This window comes from Schistocerca americana, chromosome 5 (assembly GCF_021461395.2).
Source record: "Schistocerca americana isolate TAMUIC-IGC-003095 chromosome 5, iqSchAmer2.1, whole genome shotgun sequence".
Lineage (NCBI taxonomy): Eukaryota > Metazoa > Arthropoda > Insecta > Orthoptera > Acrididae > Schistocerca > Schistocerca americana.
Genome location: NC_060123.1, coordinates 627,528,929 through 627,551,382, shown reverse-complemented (window position 1 = coordinate 627,551,382; position 22,454 = coordinate 627,528,929). Strand labels below are relative to the sequence as shown.

The window sequence follows — 22,454 nt, the reverse complement described above, 5'->3', positions numbered from 1 at the left end:
AATCTTAGAGGGAGACCAAGAGATGAATACACTAAGCAGATTCAGAAGGATGTAGGCTGCAGTAGGTACTGGGAGATGAAGAAGCTTGCACAGGATAGAGTAGCATGGAGAGCTGCATCAAACCAGTCTCAGGACTGAAGACCACAACAACAACAACGTTCAAGCATGGATTTCTCACGGCGTTTCCATATTTTTGTTAAGCCTCTGGTCTTTCTTTCTATTTGTAAAGGGATAGAGCTTCGTAACAGACTCACATGAAGCAGAAAATTTGTTTCCGGATGAAAGCTTGAATGAAGTGCAAACAAGATTAATAAACCAACCAGTATCAACCAAGAGACGATGATATGGAATGTCTACCCAGATATGCTCGATGTATATATGACAAATAGAATACAGCGCCTTATAATGTACGGCGAATGTTAACACAAGTGAGAGAAGCGTCGTAAGTGACACAAGGAAACGGAATAGTACCTCCAATGTTTCCAATATAGAAATACGATTCATCTGAATGGATCAGCGCAACTACCATATTGTCATTGTCTACAAGGAAGTATCGTCATTGGTCGATCGGAATACACTGCAAAAAAACTTGGATAAAACTTTTATTTCGAATAATAAGTGGCAGCTCTCTTTCAACGTAAATAAACGCAAGATAATGCCTGTGAAAAAGGCGAAGATTCAGACAGAATCCGATTATAAGATAAGAGGTGAATATACCGGGTGATCAAAAAGTCAGTATAAATTTGAAAACTGAATAAATCACGGAATAATGTAGATAGAGAGGTACAAATTGACACACATGCTTGGAATGACATGGGGTTTTATTAGAACCAAAAAAATACAAAAGTTCAAAAAATGTCCGACAGATGGCGCTTCATCTGATCAGAATAGCAATAATAAGCACAGCAAAGGAAGACAAAGCAAAGTTGATGTTCTTTACAGGAAACGCTCAATATGTCCACCATCATTCCTCAACAACAGGACTACTTTCTGTAGTCGAGGAATAATGTTGTGAACAGCACTGTAAAGCATGTCCGCAGTTGTGGTGAGGCATTGGCGTCGGATGTTGTCTTTCAGCATCCCTAGAGATGTAGGTCGATCACGATACGCTTGCGACTTCAGGCAACCCCAAAGCCAATAATCGCACGGACTGAGGTCTGGGGACCTGGGAGGCCAAGCATGAGGAAAGTGGCGGCTGAGTACACGATCATCACCAAACGACGCGCGCAAGAGATCTTTCACGTGTCTGGCAATATGTGGTGGAGCTCCATCCTGCATAAACATTGTATGTTCCAGCAGGTGTTTATCAGCCAGGCTGGGGATGATGCGATTGTATAACATATCGGCGTACCTCTCACCCGTCACGGTAGCAGTTTTGCTGTCCAGCGCCATCTGTCTCTCATTTTGGGAACTTTTTTGTGCTAATAAAACCCCATGTCATTCCATGCATGTGTGTCAATTTTTACCTCTCTATCTACATTATTCCGTGGTTTATTAAGTTTTCAAATTTATACTGACTTTTTGATCACCCGGTACATTGAGCACGTCACATTTTATTTGGGGATAATACTAAGAAGCGATGCGAAGTGGAACGAACATGTAAAAATCTCTGTTAGGATACGTGAATCGAAGACTCGAATATGTTGAAATGGTTCTGGAAAAGTGCAGCAAACGTAATTGCATACAAAACGCTGATGCGACCAATTCTGGAGTACTGTTCCAGACTTTGGAGTCCTTTTAAGTAGGCAAGGCAAAAGACATCGAACGAATCAAAGACGTGCTGTTATTATTACAACAGGACGATATAGCCCACATAGGGGTGTAATGGATATACACATACAATAATTTTCCTCCCGATCAGAGCTTGTATTCAGTCACGAACGACTCCATGGTTGACGGGACGTTAAACACCAAACAGCTATCAGCACTAGTTAGAAATGACAACGATAAAATTATAGATCGGGAATATCGATATTTTAAAGAAATCATAACAATAATCATAAAGCCGATGTGTAGTGTTCGTACGTCGATGCTTTTCCCCGACATACAGGGCTTTCATAATTCTATTTTCCGTATACTTTTACTGCGTAATGGATGGAAATGATCCCTGTTTTTCACAAATCCTGTTAAATGCCTTGTCGTTGTGGTATTCCGTCCTAAGACTGCTCTGATGTAGCTCTGCATGCCAGTCAATGTTCTGCAAGTCTGTTCCTCTCTGTGTAACTACGGGACCGTACATCAAATTTTAACCTACTCGTTGCACTATAGTCCGTGAGACGAGTGACTGATATTGACAGTTCAGGCGGGCAGACGGCAATGTTGCCGAACGTGGCTTACGCCCTCTCACCACTTATACGCGTTCTCTAGCAGCAGAAACAAAAGCGTCGACATCATGCAGGTCGTACTTGTACGCGTGAATTTATTAATCTCGAAAAATGGAAGGGAGTTATTTATTATCTATCATAAAGGTATCTGTCAAACGTCAGAACAGAAACGAAAACTATTTTCACAAATCGTTGAACATTTGCAATTTTTGTTTCCTTGTTAAATATTAGCAATATTAGTTAATTATACAACGAGCGACGTAATAATTTACGAGTGAATTAATCATTATAATCTTCCAGGCAGGAAGTCGTCATGTGTCGCTTATTCCCATGTACACACATACCACGATAAATGAGAACTCTTTCCCTTGCCACTGTAAAAATTTACCTTGGGTGTTCATAATCGTTGTCTTGACTGGACACGTTTGTTGAATACTCTCGAGGGCACTACCAACGGCCTTGCCGCAATGGTAACACAGGTTCCCGCTAGATCACCGAAGTTAGCGCTGTCTGGCTGGGCTAGCACTTGGATGGGTGACCATCCAGTCTGCCGAGCGCTGTTGGCAAGCAGGGTGCACTCAGCCCTTGTGAGGCAAACTGAGGAGCTACTTGATTGGGAAGTAGCGGCTCCGGTCTCATAAAGTGAGACGGCCGGGAGAGCGGTGTGCTGATCACATATCCCTCCATATCCGCATCCAGTGACGCCTGTGGGCTGAGGATGACACGGCGGCCGGTCGGTACCGTTGGGCCTTCCAAGGCCTGTTCGGACGAAGTTTAGTTTTAGTTGTGGAGGGCACTTTGGCAATCTGAGCATATGAGCAATTCCCTTCCTCTATCTCTTCTCATTCACCCTTGAGCTTCAAGGAAGACATAATGGTCTGGATCAAGATTGTAAATTAATTTGGTAAACGAACCGTGAGAAACTGTCCGGGAACTGTCGGATGCCTCTAATTACTTGAGACATCAGTCTAAATAGCCCATAACTTGGAGAAAATTTATAAAACGCTAGTCTAAAGGCATAACCAAGAGTAAAAGATTCCTTGTGTTCTGTCACATCCAAAGATATTCCTGCTCTTACTAACAACCATTGGGGATGCTTGTTCGAACTCGGTGTCAGGACATTCGTGAGCATCACACCTAAGTTTGTGAAATCGTCCCAGGTCCGGACCGTAGATTATATCGTTGTCTCTCTGTGGTTGAGCAAAACGTGTTCAGATTCTGTTCGGGGAGTCAGATCAAATACCAGCGATTGTGGGAACGACGTTCCTTTATAAACACATTATGATTACAGCCCAACGCGAAGTTGGATGTCGCCTGGTGGCCTTGCGGGCACGTGACGTGGTAACAAAAGTATGTAAGCGGAACAGACACCGCCGGGGATCACCCCACCGACCATATGGGCTGCAAATGGGGAAATTCACTGTGACAGGCGACTTTGACAAAGGGAAAACTATGAAAGAGTATCTAGAAAACGGCGAAGTTGATGAAATGTTCACGTGCTACTAACGTGAGCTCTACGAAAAAGTAGAAGGCCAGTGAATCGGGCACTAGGCACTAAATGGTTGAGGAGCGTTACAGCAAACTCAAGTTGATGTCTCGGGAACCAAATTCACCTGATGTAAATCCTATGGGACCCATCTGGGTCGCTATCGGGCGCCATCACCGCGTACGGAAGTTAGTGGCCCGTTATTTACGCGAATTACATGACTTGTGCCTATACGTCTGATGCCACATACTTCCACAAACCTACCAACAAACTGTCGGATCTCTGATATGCAGAATCAGTGTTGTATTTCGTTCCAAAGAGGAACAAACAAACTATTAAGCAGGTGATCATAATGTTTTGGCTCATCAGTTTAAGATTACCAATGGACATAACATCAAAAGTGAGGACCGCCTGATAGGCGAAGTGAAGAATTTCTACTACTTTTGATACAAAACAAATCGTGAGAGATGAAGCGAAGAAGACAAGATGAGACTATCACAGGTAGGTAGAGCGCTCATTGCTAAAACAAGTCTGCTAGTATAAAACATAGACCTTAATTTGAAGAACATATTTCCGAGAATGTACGCCTTGAGCATGGCACTGTAAGGAAGCGAATCACGAGCAGTGCGAGAGTTAGTAAAGTAGAGAATCGAAGTGTTAGAGGTGTGATGTTACAGCAGAATGCTAAAAATTAAGTGCACTGGTAAGATAAGAAATGAGGATGTTCTTAGCAGAGTCGGTGAGGAGAGGAACATATTGAAATCACTGATGAGAAGAAGGGACGCGTAGTAGTACATTAGGTGGTGTTGGTGGTTAGTGTTTAACGTCCCGTCGACAACGAGGTCATTAGAGACGGAGCGCAAGCTCGGGTTAGGGAAGGATTGGAAAGGAAATCGGCCGTGCCCTTTCAATGGAACCATCCCGGCATTTGCCTGAAACGATTTAGGGAAATCACGGAAAACCTAAATCAGGATGGCCGGAGACGGGATTGAACCGTCGTCCTCCCGAATGCAGTACATTAGGTAATAGCTTGCGCGGTACTAGAGGGAGCTCTAGAGGGCAAAAATAGTAAGGGAAGAGGTGAGGAAATTGAAATGGGAGTCAGAAGGTTGGAGCAATGACGAAAAAGCAAGCAAATTCAGTTTTAAGTTTGAAAGGCGGCGGGCATTAGTCAGACACGACAAACACTTACAAACGTGCAGAAATTTCCTTTGTGTCGATATACAGGGTGGTTATAAACAGTATGAAAAGCTTATACTGGTGTTGCAGGGGAGGTTGTGCTGGGAATAACTGTTAAGAAAAAAATTGTATACGTTGATAAGAAAAAAATTCGATACGTTGATTAGATTGACGTTAGCCAACTAGGCCGTCGTGAGCGGAGATTCAAGCTTTTGTTCCGCCAGGCGTTAAAGTATGGTAATGCAGTGACATCTGTGAGTCCGTGAATTAGCAACTGTTACAATACTCATTAGCAGTTCGCAAACCGCGCAACATATCGAATTTTTTCTCAACAATTATTTCTCAGCTCAGCCTCCACTGCAACACCCTTACAAGCTTTTCAGACTGTTTCTGACCACCCTGTAGTGTTCTCGGTAAAAATATCTTTGTATTTATGTTGTAATCAAAGTGGTTTTGTTGTTCGATTCGATCTTCGTGTCACTGATTCTATTTCTTATATGGTTACTCGTAGCCTTTTTTTTATACCCAAGCTACAATCAACAGTTTCTCAACCATACCACCATGAGCAACATATTTCATTTCTTGAGCCCACAGAAAGCGTAAGTATAAACAAGACAAAACAATTTCTTTGGTGCGTCGAATTGAATTTTCTAAAGGCATAAAGGCGGCTCCCTTTCCCAGAGGTGCGTAATTCACACCCAAACAAACCTTCGTTAGCTTCCTGCCGTTAATGACCGAGGCAAACATAGAGTGGAATGGTGGCTGTAGTACGTCTCGGGAGTTTATGATCACGGTCAACAACCGTGGTCCATTCCCTGTATATATAAAACTGTAATATTTAAAGAGGCACAGGGAACTAGTCTTCCGCTTTATCGTAACCGTCGGCACGTTACAGAGTCCCTATGTTTTCATGCTCGCACGCTTTCTCATACGAGCAGTACGTTACATTCATATGAAGAATAGAACTTATCACACGTCAGCGTGCTGAACGTCAGTACGATGAAGGTAGGAGGAAGGATATTCAAAAATTATTTGTGGACTTGAAAGAAGTGCATTCTGAAATAAGTATGCCACTTGACGATACACTACAAGGAGCTTTCTCTAAAAACTGAAACTTCATGGTGTCACAATTATACACCATGTCGCCGATTGACACCTTTGTTTACATCCAAAAAATATATCTAGTGTCAAAGATTATATTTTGACTACAGGTTCTGCTATGGTCGAAGTTATATATTTCTTATAGGTTCTATATGAATAAAATACCTGATATCATCTGGCATGAATGTGCTGAGTACTCTGTGAAGTTATTAAATAAGTGTATTAGTGACTATGTAGAAGTACATTATTTCTATTTTTTAAATATTCCATAAAACTAATTAAACAGTCACTAATGCGGTTATTTAATAGCCATGTTATTACCTTACCTTACAGCACCTTAGCACATTCATGCTAAACAATTTAAGTTATTTTTATTTAAGTCATACGCAACCTATGAGCAACCTAGAACTTTGACCATAGCAGAACCTGTAAGCAAAAGACAATCTTTGACCATAAATGTATTTTTCGGATGCGGAAAAAGATGACAAAATGCAACATGGCGGACACTGGGTTGTTTTTGTGCAAAAAAGGAGTAAAAAAAGTGTTTGTGCCACATCCATAAACGCGAAAATCGGAATGACAATAAGCACAGTAGAAAGTAAGTACACTTAAAAAGCTGCATATCATAAATAAACAACCCGCGAACTGCAGTAGTTACACAAAACTGTTATTCTGCGCAGGGCAGCTACAGAATCCAGCTGGCAGTCGATGGTGTAACTACGTACTGACTGAAGACTTAAATATGTATTACGCGAATTGAAGACAGGTAAATGTAAATGTCGTGTGACTAGGGCCTCCCGTCGGGTAGACCGTTCGCCGGGTGCAAGTCTTTCGATTTGATACCACTTCGGCGACTTGGGCGTCGATTGGGATGAAATCATGATTATTAGCACAATACAACACCATGGCTCTGAGGTTACAGCCCGAAATGCGTATTAACTTCAATAAAAAACACGCAAGAAAGTGATTGGTTGCTGTATTTATTAAAATAATATAATCTGCAGCCACGGAGCTCACCATCCAATAAACTGGATACATTACAGAGTTGCGTAGTTAATTTTTTGATAGTTTTCAGGTACTTGTCCGCAGTCTTGGCAAACCTTCAAGTACAAAATTGTTAAGGCTTTCGTGACCACTTGTTGACAAACTGCCTATTGGCTTCTGTCTCGGGTTCTTGGGCCGACGTTCATCTGATGATTTTACTAACGTTTCGCCAGCACGAGTTGCTGTCATTGTCAAAGCTTCACCCTCCATTGCCGGTGGTGAACTGGAGCCGAGTTCGCGGCCGCAGACTATATGTACCTGGCGCGCCAACGTCCGAGGGCTTCTCCTCGGTCATTTCCGGTGCGGTTCTCCTCTTGCTACCTGCGACGGTCGTTCGCTGCGGTACGGGAAGCCAGGATCCGTTTACCTTAAGGCTTTCCTGTTTCTTGTGTAAGTTGTTCGCGTGTTTTTGTATTTCCGCAGCTTCTCTGAACAAGCGGGTGTGACAGTGTTTCTCTACAGCCAGAACTTCCGTGTCGGCGAATTTTATTTAGTGGTCGGTCTCACTCAGTGCGTGGTGCGCCCAGAGTGACGGACAGAATCGACCGTATATTGCGCAAGCACGGCGTAAAGACGATATTCAAACTGACAAGGAACATCAGAGAGTGTCTTAGATCGGCAAAGGAGAAAAGGGACCCACTTCCTAAGTCGAGAATATACCGTGTACCTTGCACATGCAGAAAAATTTATGTCGGAATGACTGGACAATCAGTCGCCGACACGGAAGTTGTGGCTGTAGAGAAGCACTATCAAACGCGCTTGTTCAGAGAAGCTGTAGAAACACAAAAACACGCGAAGAGCTTCAACAAGAAAAAGGAAAGCGTTAAGGTAAACGGCTCCTGGCTTCCCGTACTGCAGCGAACGACCGTCGCAGGTAGCAAGAGGAGAACCGCACCGGACATGACCGCGGAGAAGCCCTCGGACGTTGGCGCGCCAGGTACATATAGTCTGCGGCCGCGAGCTCGGCTCTGGTTCACCACCGGCAAGGGAGGGTGTAGCTTTGACAATACCAGCCACTCGTGCTGGCGAAACGTCAGTAAATTCGTCATATGAACGTCGGCCGAAGAACCCGAGGCAGAAGCCAATAGGCAGTTTGTCAAACCTTCAAGTCTTCGCCCCACGGTACCTTAGTACGCCTCTAGAGGACCCAAAACATAATAGCGCAGCCGAGCGATAAGCGGTGGGGGACTGTTTCATTTTCCTTTGTCTCCGTTTAGGCTAGCCGTGTGCCGTAGCACTTTTGTTCGATTTGCCTGAAAAGCTACGGCTGAGACTGCCTCAACCAAACTTCATCGTTGAATTTCGCGACACATGTATTGATACTGCTGACCAGACTGGTCGGCTGTTTGCAACCGACACGTAACAAGTACCGTTTTTGTCTTGTGTGCAGGGGTGTGCCTGGTGGAGTCTGAGAGCGGCGGCAGAACTGACAAGAGGGGCCCTCGCAACAAGAATGGGAGCTACGACTATGGCTTGTTCCAGGTGAGTGGACCACTGCCTCCCATCCGTACTGGACAACCGGTTCTCCCACTCGTCTTCTTGTTATAATTGTCAGTAAGGCACGTATTTCATGGCTGACTCCTTCTGTTCCACAGATCAACAGCAAGTACTGGTGTGGCATCGGCAAAGTGGCAGGTGACTGCCGTCTCAAATGTGAAGGTAAGACGCGAGACTAGATGCTGCTGTAGCTGTTTGTCCTACATAGTGTGACAACAAGGTCATCAGCGTCCATACATAAATCATTGCAATCATCTTCAACTTTTGTAGTCCTGTCTTCCTTAGTTGCGTGTAATATTACGGTATATTGATAATTTTTACTTATGGACCGTCTGCACCATACACACACACACACACACACACACACACACACACACACGCAAACGCACACACAAATGCATACACAAACAGAGCTCAGATACTTCAATAATTACACTCGAAAGTTCGGCAATAACATTCGATCTTTGGCAAAAACATTTGACAGTCGGCAACAGAAACCAAACCATTGCATTGAAGCAAGCGTTCAGTTCATAGTGCTGTGGAATGTGGGAAAAAACCGCAAACTGGCATTCATAAGAAGAAGAAGAACAACACCAAAAATGCAACAGGAGCGTAATATGGAAGAAATTGTCCACGCACCCTGTAAGTACAGTTCAAAACATTACTACTTAATAGGATATACCAAACCACCAGAACTGTTTATAACCTATAGGTACAGTCACAAAAATGTAAATTAAATAGCAAACATATGTACATATTCCAGGCCACTGATGATGCCTTGCAGAAAATAAAGGCGAAACGCGTATGGCACTAAAATTGTGTTTTATTCAGTTGCTGTCTGACGGTCCATAAGTAAAAATTAACAATATACCGTAACATTGCAATCATCGTCATTCGTTTAACATCCACTAAAAGATAAAGGAGTCCCAGAGAGGAGTGGCGTCCAGCGATACGAATCCTGTTGCTCCTGCATGTACGAGGTCTGTTCAAAAAATTCTGGAACATTCGTAATTTCGCACCAATGGCGCGTTGCAGCGAGGTGCGGTTGGCATCCCTGCACACGCTTGGGTTTCAAGTCTAACTGCCAGAACTTTCATTGTTGTATGTCTGTTAGTTATTGCTCAGTGCTGTGTTTAGTAGAATGTTGTGTCGCACAGTTTGCGCATTTCGAGAGAGCAGAATTAGAGGAACACTAAACTTTTACAGAGACTCACCAAACAATGCAGTAAGTCTACGGTGATGAATGTGTAAGCCATACTCAAGTGTTGCGAACGGCTCACACGGTTTAAAAATGGCTGGACGGAAGTTAAAGATGATCCTCATTCAAGGCGGTCTTCGACGTCTGCCGACGACGCTCATGTCAGTAACATCAACGAAATTGTGAATGCGAATCGAAGACTGACTGTCCGAGGGATTGCAGAAGAGTGCAGCATTTCACTTGGATGACGTAATGAAATCCTAACACAGCATCTTGGAATGCACCGTGTTGCCGCCAAGTTCGTTCCACGGCTCATGAGTCAAAACCAAAAAGACCTTCGCCTCGCAGTCTGTGAAGAACTGTCGGATCGTACAAATGAGACCGAAATGTTTCTTAAAAGAACCATAACTGATGATGAGACGTGCGTCAAGACGTAATGACGTTGGGTCGGGAAGGGTTCTCCGAGACCAAAAAAAACTCGTCTGGTCAGGTCAAATGTCAAAGCCATGCTGATAGCTTTGACTTTGAACGATTGTTCATCATGAATTTGTGCCACAGGGACAAACTGTTAATCGATGGTACCATCGGAACGAGTTGCGACGCCTGCGAGAAAGAGAAGGAAACCGCCTGAAATGTGACGAGACAATTCACGACTCTTGCATCACGATAACGCACCCGCATATTCATCCCTGTTGGTGCGTGACTGTTAAGCAAAAAACTAAACCACTGTGCTGTCTCATCCTCCTTACTCTCCAGACCTGACCTCTGCTTTTTTTAATTTTTTTTTTATTTCCGAAGTTGAAAACCCTGTTAGAAAGGCGAAGATTTGCAATGATAGACGAGATAAAAGAAAATTCGCCGACAGCGCTTCGCGCGATCCAGCAAGAAGGATACCAAGAGTGGTTCAGGAACTGGAAACGGCGTTGGGTGTGGTGTATCAAATGTGCAGGAGATTATTTCGAAGGAGACCATGCACAACAAGTAAAAGGTAAGGGTAGAAAATTTTTGCAGGCAAAGTTGTGGAACTTTCTGAACAGACCTCGTATGCTTTCTGATGTCACCTACCTACATTAGCCGGCCGGTGTGGCCATGCGGTTCTAAGCGCGTCAGTTTGGAACCGCGTGACCGCTAGGGTCGCAGGTTCGAATCCTGCCTCGGGCACGGATGTGTGTGATGTCCTTAAGTTAGTTAGGTTTAAGTAGTTCTAAGTTCTAGGGGACTGATGACCTCAGTAGTTAAGTCCCATAGTGCTCAGAGCCATTTGAACCATTTTTACCTACATTACATTTCGCTCAGTCTCTATTTTGAACTCCGTTTGGGTATTCAGCTAGTGGTGCTGTCCATATAGCGCGATATTTTGGCGATCTAACTTGTTTATCAGCAGACGGCAATAGTGTAACGTACGTCAACGATGAGATTACTAGAGACGGGGATTATGCCTAAATGTGAAACTGTAATAAACGAAGGTGGTCGTAACTTTTCCAAGAAGTCATCCGGGAGTTTTCGTTAATCCATCTCGTGACATCACTGAAAACCTAACTCAGAATGCTAAATGAGGCTTTCAATCCCGCCCTCTACTAAGTGACTGAATGGAGATGAAAAACATTAAAAGCACATCTATCTTTAGGATGTTACTAACATGGGTTGTTGAATCGTATAAGGGAAAAAACGGCGTGGGATACTAAAATTCAACTAAATTTCAGACTGCAAGTCACACACCGAGAAAGAATGAACATATTAGACAACAATGTGAGAAGTACCAATGACAGAATTACTATAAATGAAGTCATTGAAATCATGGTAGGACAAACGGAATTAAAATGAGGAATGGAAACTGTATACAGTAGGTGTACGCATTAATTGTTGAATTGCTAACTTCCATTCCCGTCCCTAGCTTCTCCTAAGAATACAAAGATTAATATCTACAAGTAACTTCTTTTTCTATATTGTGAGGTCTATTTGTATCGTCTCTAACTTACCTGTTTGTTAGAAGAGTCAATGTGAACCCGGGGAAATCTTGTCACACGTTTCAAAGCGCTATGAGATGAAACGAGCATGTGAGAACTGGCGAAAATGGTCTACTTCTGTTTACTGGGAAAATTTTGAGAAAGAGAGTTTCATGTGTTAAGGAAATGAAATGAGCGTATGTAATTGTTAGCCGGGAGGCCCCGTGCGGGGGAGTCGGACGCCGTATCGCAAGTCCTTTTTAGATGACGCCACTTCGGCGATTCGGCGACTTGCGGGTCAATGATGATGAAAATGATGAAGAAGGACACACAACACCCAGTCCCCTGCCGGGAAATGAACCCGGGCCCCCTGCGTGATAAGCTTTAACGCTACCGCTAATCTACGGAGGCGGACACCTGTAAAGGAGACCGCATGTAGGACGCTGGTGCAACCTATCCCCGAATACTGCTCGATTGTTTGGGATCCGTACCAAGTCGGATTGAAGGAAGACATGGAAGCATTTCAGAGGCGAGCTGCTAGATTTGTTAGTGGTAGGTCCGAGCAACACGAAAGTGTTACGGAGATGCTTCTGGAACTCAAATGGGAATCCCTGGAGGGAAGGCGACGTTGTTTTCGAGAAACTTTATTGAGAAAATTTAGAGAACAGGCATTTGGAGCTGACTGCCCAACGATTCTATTGCCACCAACATACACTGCGCGTAAGGACCACAAAGATAAGAAACGAGAAGTCAGGGCACATACGGAGGGGTATAGACAGTCGTTTCCCCTCGTTGTATTTCCGAGTAGAATGGGAAAGGAAATAACTTGTAGACCCTTGGCCAAGAACCGTGGTTTGCGGAGCATCTATGTAGATGTAGATCTAACAAAGGCCGACAGAGAACGGTAACAAATGAAAAGTGAAAGGGAGAAAGATGACACACAGTGTCTAAATACATCTGAATGTTGTGCTGCCTGACAATAAAACGTGAAGCACTCAGAAGGGAAGGAGGAAACGAAATGAAAGTTCAAGCGGGTGAGGGGTATGTGATTACAATATCGAATCTAATTTCCAAAGAACTTGGCAGTATGAGCCCACTTATCAGTATGACATTGCACTCCCAATGGTCTGGACGCATGCACTGACTGAATTTGAATTTGGAAGCGTGTCATAAACCCGTTGTATACTTTCATGAGGCAAGCTCCATCACAGCTGTACTAACTGGTCCTTGATATTCCTCCATAATGACATTAGCAAGGAGTTGACGACCAGCTGGTCACACACACGTTCTTTCGGTGACAGATCTGGGATACTGCTGCCCATCGGAGTACCTCAGTATCACGTAAACATGTCATAGAGACACGTGCCATGTGCGGATGAGCATTGTCCTGTTGAAAAATGGCACGACGATCCTGTCGCATGAGAGGTAACACATGAGGACGCAGGATGCCGTGACGTACCGGTGTGCCGTCAGAGTTCCATCAGTGTCTACCAGCCGCGGCCTGAAGTCATGTCTCAAATCTCCCCACGCAATGACGCCAGGAATAACACCGTTGTGCCTCTCCAAAACACTGAAAGAATGGGACTTCTTCCAACCCTGTCGCCACACCCGCCGCCGATGGTAACCTTAGGTAGTGCACGATTCAGCGCTGAACACAGTGCGTCGACATTCATCAGCAATCCTTTCTTCCCGGACATGGCATCACTCGAAACGCAGCCGTTTTTTGTTGTGGTGTTAGCAGCAAGCTACATAAGTGGCGGCAATTCCCTAGTCCGCCTGATGCTAGTCTTCGCCTAATGGTGTGTGATGACACAGAATTCCCTCCTGTTCTCGGATGGCAGGCGCAGATGTGTAGGTGTTACGATGTGCTTGGTGCACAATACGGCGATTCTCCATTTGGTGCGTAGACTTGACAGACCAGAACTTTTACAATGGGTATGCCTGTTATGACGTTTTCATACAGTCCAGCGTCGGCCACTGTTACATCCGAATGTCTCACAAACTGGATATTGGGCGATTCGACGAGCCAGCCAAATGGAGAAACACTAAGAAGCAAACTGCTTCAGGTGCTGATGACGCTGTCTCACACGAGTACACAGCAACTCCTCCACAGCGATCACTCAAGGTCTGACACTGTTCACGCCCCTTATATACCTCGCCAGGCTTGACAACAATACTAAAATACTAAACACGCAAAATTGCAACTCTAATCACTTACATGGCCCCTGATGGCGCGTATGTATACGAAGCTGCATAGAGAAATGTCCATGTATTCTGGGTGTTTCTTTTTTCACAGGTAGTGTAGTTTGGACCACGCAATTTCCAGATGGAGACAAATGCAACAACTTCTAATTCATATCTCATTATGAGTTTCTATTGTCTATAACTGTCTGCTCTGTTGCGTCGGTGCCAGAGTAAATGCATCGAATCTGGCCCAGTCATAATCAATACTGTATCAATATTTTGTGAACGCGAGAGTATGCCAAAGAACAATTTCATACGATCTGGTTGCCCCCTCCGTTCCATTCACAACTGCCTGGAGAAACTCATTCTCACATCGTGAGCAGTGTAATGATCAAATCGGATTCCGAATTCATGTGAGCTTTACTTTGTGCGATCAATTAAATTGGAATTTTGCAGAAGAGTGTTGTGTTACGTCAGGTTTCCGCGTCTTGTGAAACAATACTACCAGCTAGAATAAACCACGCAGACGGCTATAACCGGATACTGATGTACCTTTACTGTAAACAACGTAACAGAAAATCACCCGTTTATAGCCTCGACTATAAGTGCGCGTGAGAAGCGCGTTTATAAATATTTCGGTAGTAAAAGTCGCCTGCAAGGGTAATTTGTGGAGAGCGAGAGAGTTCAAATATTTAGAGATAAGTAACGACCGGTTCATCTCACAAATATCTGGGCCGTAACGATCTTCGCGTTGCCTCTATTCCGTTATGGGGCATTCAGCTCACACCGCAGAAGAGTTTTTCCAACCCTTCTCAAATGACGGAACAGCTACCGTTCTGTCGGGTCATTAGGGGAAGCCGGCCAGTTGACACGGCTTTTCAATGCACGCTTTATGGGTCTCAATGCGTTGGCCTAGCAGCGTATGGGTTACAATTCCTGTATTTCTCTCCTTTTTTTCCACGCCTTCTGGGGACGTGGAGCCTACAACACCCGTTCAAAAGGTTCCGACACAAATTTTATTCCTGGAGCTTAATACTTTGCCGTTTGCACGTCTCGTACGAATTTATTCGCTTGGCGCCGGCAGCGCTAATTCGGATTACTTGGCTTGTCGCCGGCCGTTCTTGATGTTTTCGGGACATTATAAATTGTTAAGTTTTACTAATCTCATCGTTAGTTCTCATAAGTTCTCAACTCTGTTCCCCTACTTTCATGAAATATCGAAGATATACATACGTAAATAAATACAAAATTTTTTTGTTTCATATATTTGTTTATTTGCATTGTTTTTGGTACTTAGTATTTCTCTTTCATATGACATGCAGCAAAACAGTCTCCAAGATGTAACGCAACTTCACAAGACTCGCTCTTTAACTTGTTCTTTTTTTGTTTTGTTTTTGAAGCATACATGGCAGTTTCTTCGTTTCGGAAATACGTAAGCCTATAAGTTGGTGTTGTTTTATGTGACCGGGAAGTCTGTCAATCGGATCAAGATGAGACGTACGTGATGTAGTGACAACCTCCAATATTTGCTCCACGTATTCATCGTAAATAATCGTATCGTCTATTTCGTCTGCCGTGATGAAAGGGCACAAGTACTTATAAAAACAAAAAAACTTGTTAACGTTGTAATTTATTGTCACCTAAACAAAACACCAACAGAATCCAAAAGATACTAAAGTGCTGTCGCCGGCCACTGCGCGATACTATGCTCACACCACTGTGGTGTCGCCGGCCACTGAGCGATACTAACAAGGGAACCTCCACATCGCACCCCCCTCAGATTTAGTTATAAGTTGGCACAGTGGATAGGGCTTGAAAGACTGAACACAGATTAATCGAGAAAACAGGAAGAAGTTGAGTGCAACTATGAAAAAATAAGCAAAATATACAAACTGAGTAGTCCATGTGCAAGATAAGCAACATCAAGGCGAATGTGAACTCAGGAGCGCCGTGGTCCCGTGGTTAGCGTGAGCACCTGGGGAACGAGAGGTCCTTGGTTCAAGTCTTCCTTCGAGTGAAGATTTTAATTTCTTTATTTTCGCAAAGTTATGATCTGTCCGTTCGTTCATTGACGCCTCTGTTCACTGTAATAAGTTTAGTGTCTGTGTTTTGCGACCGCACTGCAAAACCGTGCGATTAGTAGACGAAAGGACGTGCCTCTCCAATGGGAACCGAAAACATTTGATCGCAAGGTCATAGGTCAACCGATTCCTCCACAGGAAAACACGTCTGATATATTCTATACGACACTGGTGACGGCATGTGCTTCACATGACAGGAATATGTTGTCGTCCCACCTAACTTGTACACTTGGCGAATGGGTAAAAAGATTCTTCTACCTTGCCCGATTTAGATTTTCTTGTGGATGTGATAATCACTTCCAAAAAAGTGATGAAAACATAAGAGTTTGTCACATAAACTGCAACAAATGAATGCAACAGTTTCACAGTCGCACAGTTTTGCCTGTGCTCTATCAAAACATATGTTTTTAACGTTTTCAAATTTTTCCGTGTGTAGACCGTCAAATCCTGCATATGTCCAGGCAAAACTGAACATGTCCTGGAATTTTGGAGAGCGAAGTTGATTATGTGTGAGTGCCTGAACTTTGATAATTGTCTGAAAACAAAAAATTAAAATTTTCATTCGAGGGTAGACTTGAACGAAGGACCTCTCATTCCGCAGGTGTTTACGCTAGCCACGGGACCACAGCGCTCCTGAGCTCACATTCTCGTTGATGTTGCATATCCTGCGCATGGACTACTCAGTTTGTATATTTTGCTTATTTTTTTCATAGTTCCACACAACTTCTTCCTGTTTTCTCGATTGATCTGTGTTCAGTTTTTCAAGGCCTATCCACTGTGCCAACGTATAACTAAATCTGAGGGGGGTGCGATGGGGAGGTTCCCTTGTAAGCAGACGACACCATTGTGGTGTCGCCGGACGGCAGAGTGTTAAGCGACGTCAACGCAGCAATTGCGGTGCAACTTGCACTAACAACTGCAAACAACATGTGTATATTCGACCAGGCAGCTCTCAGAAGGCAGTGCTACGTATTAGACGTGTGTCCGTAATGTGTCTGTTGATGTGTCACAAACGGTGATGGAACAATATCTCTAACTCAGCTGTTCGTGTAAAGGGTCAACGCTTTGATGACACAACCGATACTGAAGCCAGTATTATGCGAAAGTTAGTCAACATCCCAACGAAGAGCTTTTCTGGCAGTTTCACACGGATGTATACACGTTCTGCGCGTAATGCTCAAGCGGGGTACACTCTGTACAACACCTGAAGCATTAAAACCATCTTAATAACTTTTCTCTGTTTTTTATTGATAGTCTCGAAACTGTTTGGACTGACTGGATATAGTCTCATATGTGGCAGAGACTTGCTGATCGTAAGTTCTGCAGTTCAACGGTTCCGCGAGCGTCGTTCTGGTTCTCACGTCGGTCTGTCTCCATCTGTCTGCCGAAGTGCTAGGCGTATTGAACACTCTTGAAGGTAGCAGGAACGAAGTCAAGTGACGAATTACTTAGAGGTGCGCGAGGTTTTGTGTGTGTGTGTGTGTGTGTGTGTGTGTGTGTGTGTGTGTGTGTGTGTGTGTTACAGATAGTGGGCGAGAGGGGAGTGGCAGCAGTAGCAGGAGTGGGAAAACGACACTTCCTTTAACAAAAAGAAAGAAAAAATAATTATTAGTACAAACAGTTTTGTTGTTTCTCAAAGTTATCTTTCATACAATTTATACACATCTGCATGCGTCTGAACTACTTCTACAAACTTTTTCCGCTCTAATGTTGGTACATCAGAAACATGAGTTTGGAAGGATTCGTTAGGTGCCTGGCCAAGGCGTAGGCTCTTTGAGATGAGGGAACAAAAACAAGTAGTTACGTAATAGACCAGGTGAATATGGGTAATGAGACATTAATTCTATGTTTTTGATGGTCAAACAATGACGCATCGTGGGACAGCTGGCATGGTGATGATGATGAATGATGCGACGTTTTTCATTGCTTCTCCTGTGTTTAATCGGTGACTTGTCATCAACAAACTGCTATTTAGTATTCAGTATTAACTGATCTTCGATCCTCTAAATCAGTGACCGCGACACGTCCAGTGCAGCAATAGCAACAAGCAATCTCCTTCATGAGCGAGCTTCGCAAACAAAGAGCGAGCTTCGCAAACAATCCAGTTTCGTTGGTCTCTGTTGTCAACACCAAACAGTTGACTGCATGAATAGACTTTGAATTTTCTCAGACAAATTTTTTAAGCATTCCTTAAGCATTCCCCTTCTGGTTATGGGGATATCTGAAATATCGGGTCTATCAGGGATGTATCTGGATTTTTACTGATCTGAAGAATCGCATGCCATGATATATCGCTGAGGTTACGCTGGATATGCTGCAAGCAACTGTCAACCATGCCGTGTTACGGATGCAACGTATTGCTGAGTTGGGAGACCAAACTGAACACATGCTGTAACTTGCGACCATATCCGAATAAATGTGTCAGAACCTCCGCTATCATGTGTTTGAGCGTTTATCCTCTTTTCCTGCACCCACATCACATTCTGACTGCTTATAGCGTCATATTTTCACATAGTGGTAGAATGTGGAGCTATTTTTTTTTTCAGCATACTTCGCGAGCGCAGCGACTAATGGAACATTAGCCTACGATGTTTCAGCGTCCTCTGATGTATACAGCCCGCACTGTAGCACTCAGAAACCCATCAGTTTAATTTCAACCATTGTTTGGGACCTTGTTTCGATGTCTCAAAACCGATTATGAAATATTGCGTATATTTCGAGGCGATGTTGTAAGCGTACTGCTCGCCTTAACCAGGGTGGTGAACTGTTTCTTCCGCTGGTGATTCTCTTTGAACTGCGGAGCGTCTAGTGCGATCGGACGTCATGTTTGAGTCTGCAGTGGGCAGTCTGGAGCCGGAATACGGACGCGATGTCGCGTTAAAGACATGAAAATAAGTATCATAGAAGAGAGTTAAACGGGGGAGAGTCGAAACCACACTCATGCTCATAAATTAAGGATAATTGCAGGCTGGCCGGAGTGGCCGTGCGGTTCTGGGCGCTACAGTCTGGAGCCGAGCGATCGTTACGGTCGCAGGTTCGAATCCTGCCTCGGGCATGGATGTGTGTGATGTCCTTAGTGTTGTGGACTGGCAAGAGGGCCAACCCACTAATGTAAGAAAAAGCCGAAAGGCACGTGTTTTAGCTCACGCAGGCTGGCGTGAGGTCTGGAACAGGACAAGGAAGTTAGACTAGTAAAAAAAAGGATGTAGCTGGTGGAATACTTAACTTTAATCCAGTAATGTTGAACGTAGCTCTTGTCTGAGCATTCCTTACAATATCAATAGCAACTGATAATGGCGCCTTGCTAGGTCGTAGCAAATGACGTAGCTGAAGGCTATGCTAACTATCGTCTCGGCAAATGAGAGCGTATTTTGTCAGTGAACCATCGCTAGCAAAGTCGGTTGTGCAACTGGAGCGAGTGCTAGGAAGTCTCTCTAGACCTGCCGTGTTGCGGCGCTCGGTCTGCAATCACTGATAGTGGCGACACGCGGGTCCGACGTATACTAACGGACCGCGGCCAATTTAAAGGCTACCACCTAGCAAATGTGGTGTCTGGCGGTGACACCACACTTAGGTTAGTTAGGTTTAATTAGTTCTAAGTTCTAGGCGACTGATGACCTCAGAAGTTAAGTCGCATAGCCCTCAGAGCCATTTGAACCATTTTGATAATTGCAGAATGTAGTGCCACACAACCTGGCACTACACAAAACTGGCGCTAATAGCATAGGCACATAGGGAACACATACGACACAAAACTATGAGTCCACGGTTTTGCTGATAAGTTGAGAAAACAGTCGCGAAACACATGTGCTACAAAACGCCACTGTTTCCTGTGCATATACCCCGACATCAATATCTGATATGATCCCCATGCACACGTACACAGGCCGCACAACGGGTTGGCATACTCTGTATCAGGTGGTCGAGCAGCTGCTAGAGTATAGCCTCCCATACTTGCACCAGTGCGTGTCGGGGCTCCTGTAGTGTCGTAAGGGTTTGAAGACGTGCAGTGATACGTCGACCGAGAGCATCCGAGACGTGTTCGATGGGATTTAGGTCCGGAGAACAGGCAGGCCACTCCATTCGCCTGATATCTTCTGTTTCAAGGTGCTCCTCCACGATGGCTGCTCGGTGGGGCCGTGCGTTATCATCCACCAGGAGGAAGCTGGGACCCAATGCACCCCTGAAAGGGCGGACATAACTGGTGCAGAATGACGACCCGATACACCTGACCTGTTACAGTTCCTCTGTCAAAGACATGCAGGAGAGTACGGGCACCAATCATAATACCACCCCACACCATCAAACCACGACCTCCATACAGGTCCCTTTCAAGGACATTAAGGGGTTAATATCTGGTTCCTGGTTTACGCCAGATGAAAACCCGGAGAGAATCACTGTTCAGACTATACCTGGACTCGTCCGTGAACATAACCTGGGACCACTGTTCCAATGACCATGTACTGTGTTCTTGATACCAGGTTTTACGGGCTCTCCTGTGACTAGGGGTCAGTGGAATGCACCTTGCAGGTATCCGGGCGAGTAAACCATGTCTGTTCAGTCGTCTGTAGATTGTGTGCCTGGAGATAAGTGTTCCACTGGCTGCGGTAAGGTCCCGAGCAAGGCTACCTGCAGTACTCCGTGGTCGTCTGCGGGCACTGATGGTGAGATATCTGTGTTGTTGTACATTGTGGACGTCTCGTACTGTAGCGCCTGCACACGTTTCCTGTCTGCTGGAATCGTTGCCATAATCTTGAGATCACACTTTGTGGCACACGGAGGGCACGTGCTACGACCTGCTGTGTTTGACCAGCCTCTAGTCCCCCTAGTATTCTACCCCTCATAACGTCCCCAATATGTATTATTTGAGCCATTTTCAACACAGTCACCATTAGCACGTCTGAAAACGTCTGTCCACTTACTCGCTGCACCGTACTCTGACATGCACCAACACACCTCTGCGTATTTGGACTGCTGCCAGCGCCACCGTGTGACGACTGCAGGTCAAATGCACCGCACAGTCATACACCGAGGTGATTTAAACTCGTAAACCGCCCAACAGAGCGTTGCTTCACCATTTATCAGCATTATCCTTAATTTATGACCATGATTGTATGTTCCAGATATGCAGAGTGTATAAGTGCAGATATTGCTATTGGTGGTTGAGAATGGTGTACTGAACAACATTACATCAGTAATGCTTAAACTGCAGACTAATAATAGCTATTAAGAGCAGTATATTTTTAGTTTGGTTAGTATCTCCAAGTACATGTGGAGAGAGAAAGCCATTAATGCTTATTTTCTCCCGAGCAGTATGTTAGATGATGAAGTGTGGACGCAAAATGGTTAGACCGGGCTGACACTTAGCGGTGCAGTTACTATAGTGCAGTAAACATCAGGCCTTAGAGGTTGTGAGAAGACTGTATGACGTAGAGAAAAAGCAACCAACACATTGATGTACATTTTAAGGTACCACGTACAAAATATCAGCACCTACACCCGTTACACCCTGTACTTGTGGCGGCCTGCTTTGGCTGCGTCACCCCGTATAAAATGATGAGCAAACGATGAGCTAAGCTTGCTGGCTGTTTTGTCGCAGATCTGCTGAACAATGACGTGTCGGACGACGTGCGGTGCGCCAAGAAGATCTTCCAGCGACACGGCTTCCGCGGCTGGTACGGCTGGAGGAACAAGTGCGACGGCAAGTCGCTGCCTGACGTCTCGAGCTGCTGATTCCACCCTGCATGGCGTGCCAAACACGCCTTCCTTCTTGTTCTATATTTTTCAGAATATATATGAAATATTGTACTGCTGTGTCCAAGACTTTACACTTCATTGTTTTCTCCATACACAATGCTAGCTGTCATATATATGTTGTGTTGTCTGTCCCAAACATTACTCGCCAAATAAATCATTTCATTAATATTTTCTCTTGTTTATTACACTTTTATCCGGTTTTTTAGGAGTGGTGTTTGGGTATCACCCGCCATGTAGCTAAGTCTGATACTGGATCGTATAAGATATATATATGAGCTAATGCTTAGGACAGTGGACTACTGACGCCAAAGCAATGAAATGGGTTCTGCTCCCGGTAACTACCACACATTTTTCTCTGGTGAAAAGTCTTGATAAAATACGTAACGAAACCGACACAGAAGCTGATGAAGCTATTTCAAAGAGGAAGACTGTTGCATCTGTGTTTAACTTATTCGACAGCACATACACTGATATCACAACTGAACATACCAACTGCGCACTCGTGTACTTTCTGTTCCTTTCTTTCATTTTCTGATTTTTAGTAGCTACCTTTTTGAAGAAAAACCACAGCGCAGTCTGGAACTATTCTATTACCACACAATTTTATTTTGTCGTAAAAATATTAATCGTAGGGTACAGGGAAGGGAAGTGTATGTG

General features: G+C 44.4%; 1 protein-coding gene across 1 annotated transcript in view; it reads left to right on the top strand.

The window, feature by feature from the left end:
• LOC124615871 (lysozyme-like) overlaps nucleotides 1-21,965 on the top strand; it is a 33,075-nt gene extending 11,110 nt beyond the window's left edge. Inside the window, exons 2-4 of the mRNA XM_047144036.1 lie at nucleotides 8,525-8,616; nucleotides 8,730-8,793; nucleotides 21,640-21,965. Of these exons, the coding sequence (XP_046999992.1) occupies nucleotides 8,525-8,616; nucleotides 8,730-8,793; nucleotides 21,640-21,773 (290 nt within the window). The 3' untranslated portion in view covers nucleotides 21,774-21,965. The remainder of the gene's footprint in view (nucleotides 1-8,524; nucleotides 8,617-8,729; nucleotides 8,794-21,639) is intronic.
• The last annotated feature ends 489 nt before the right edge of the window (nucleotides 21,966-22,454 follow it).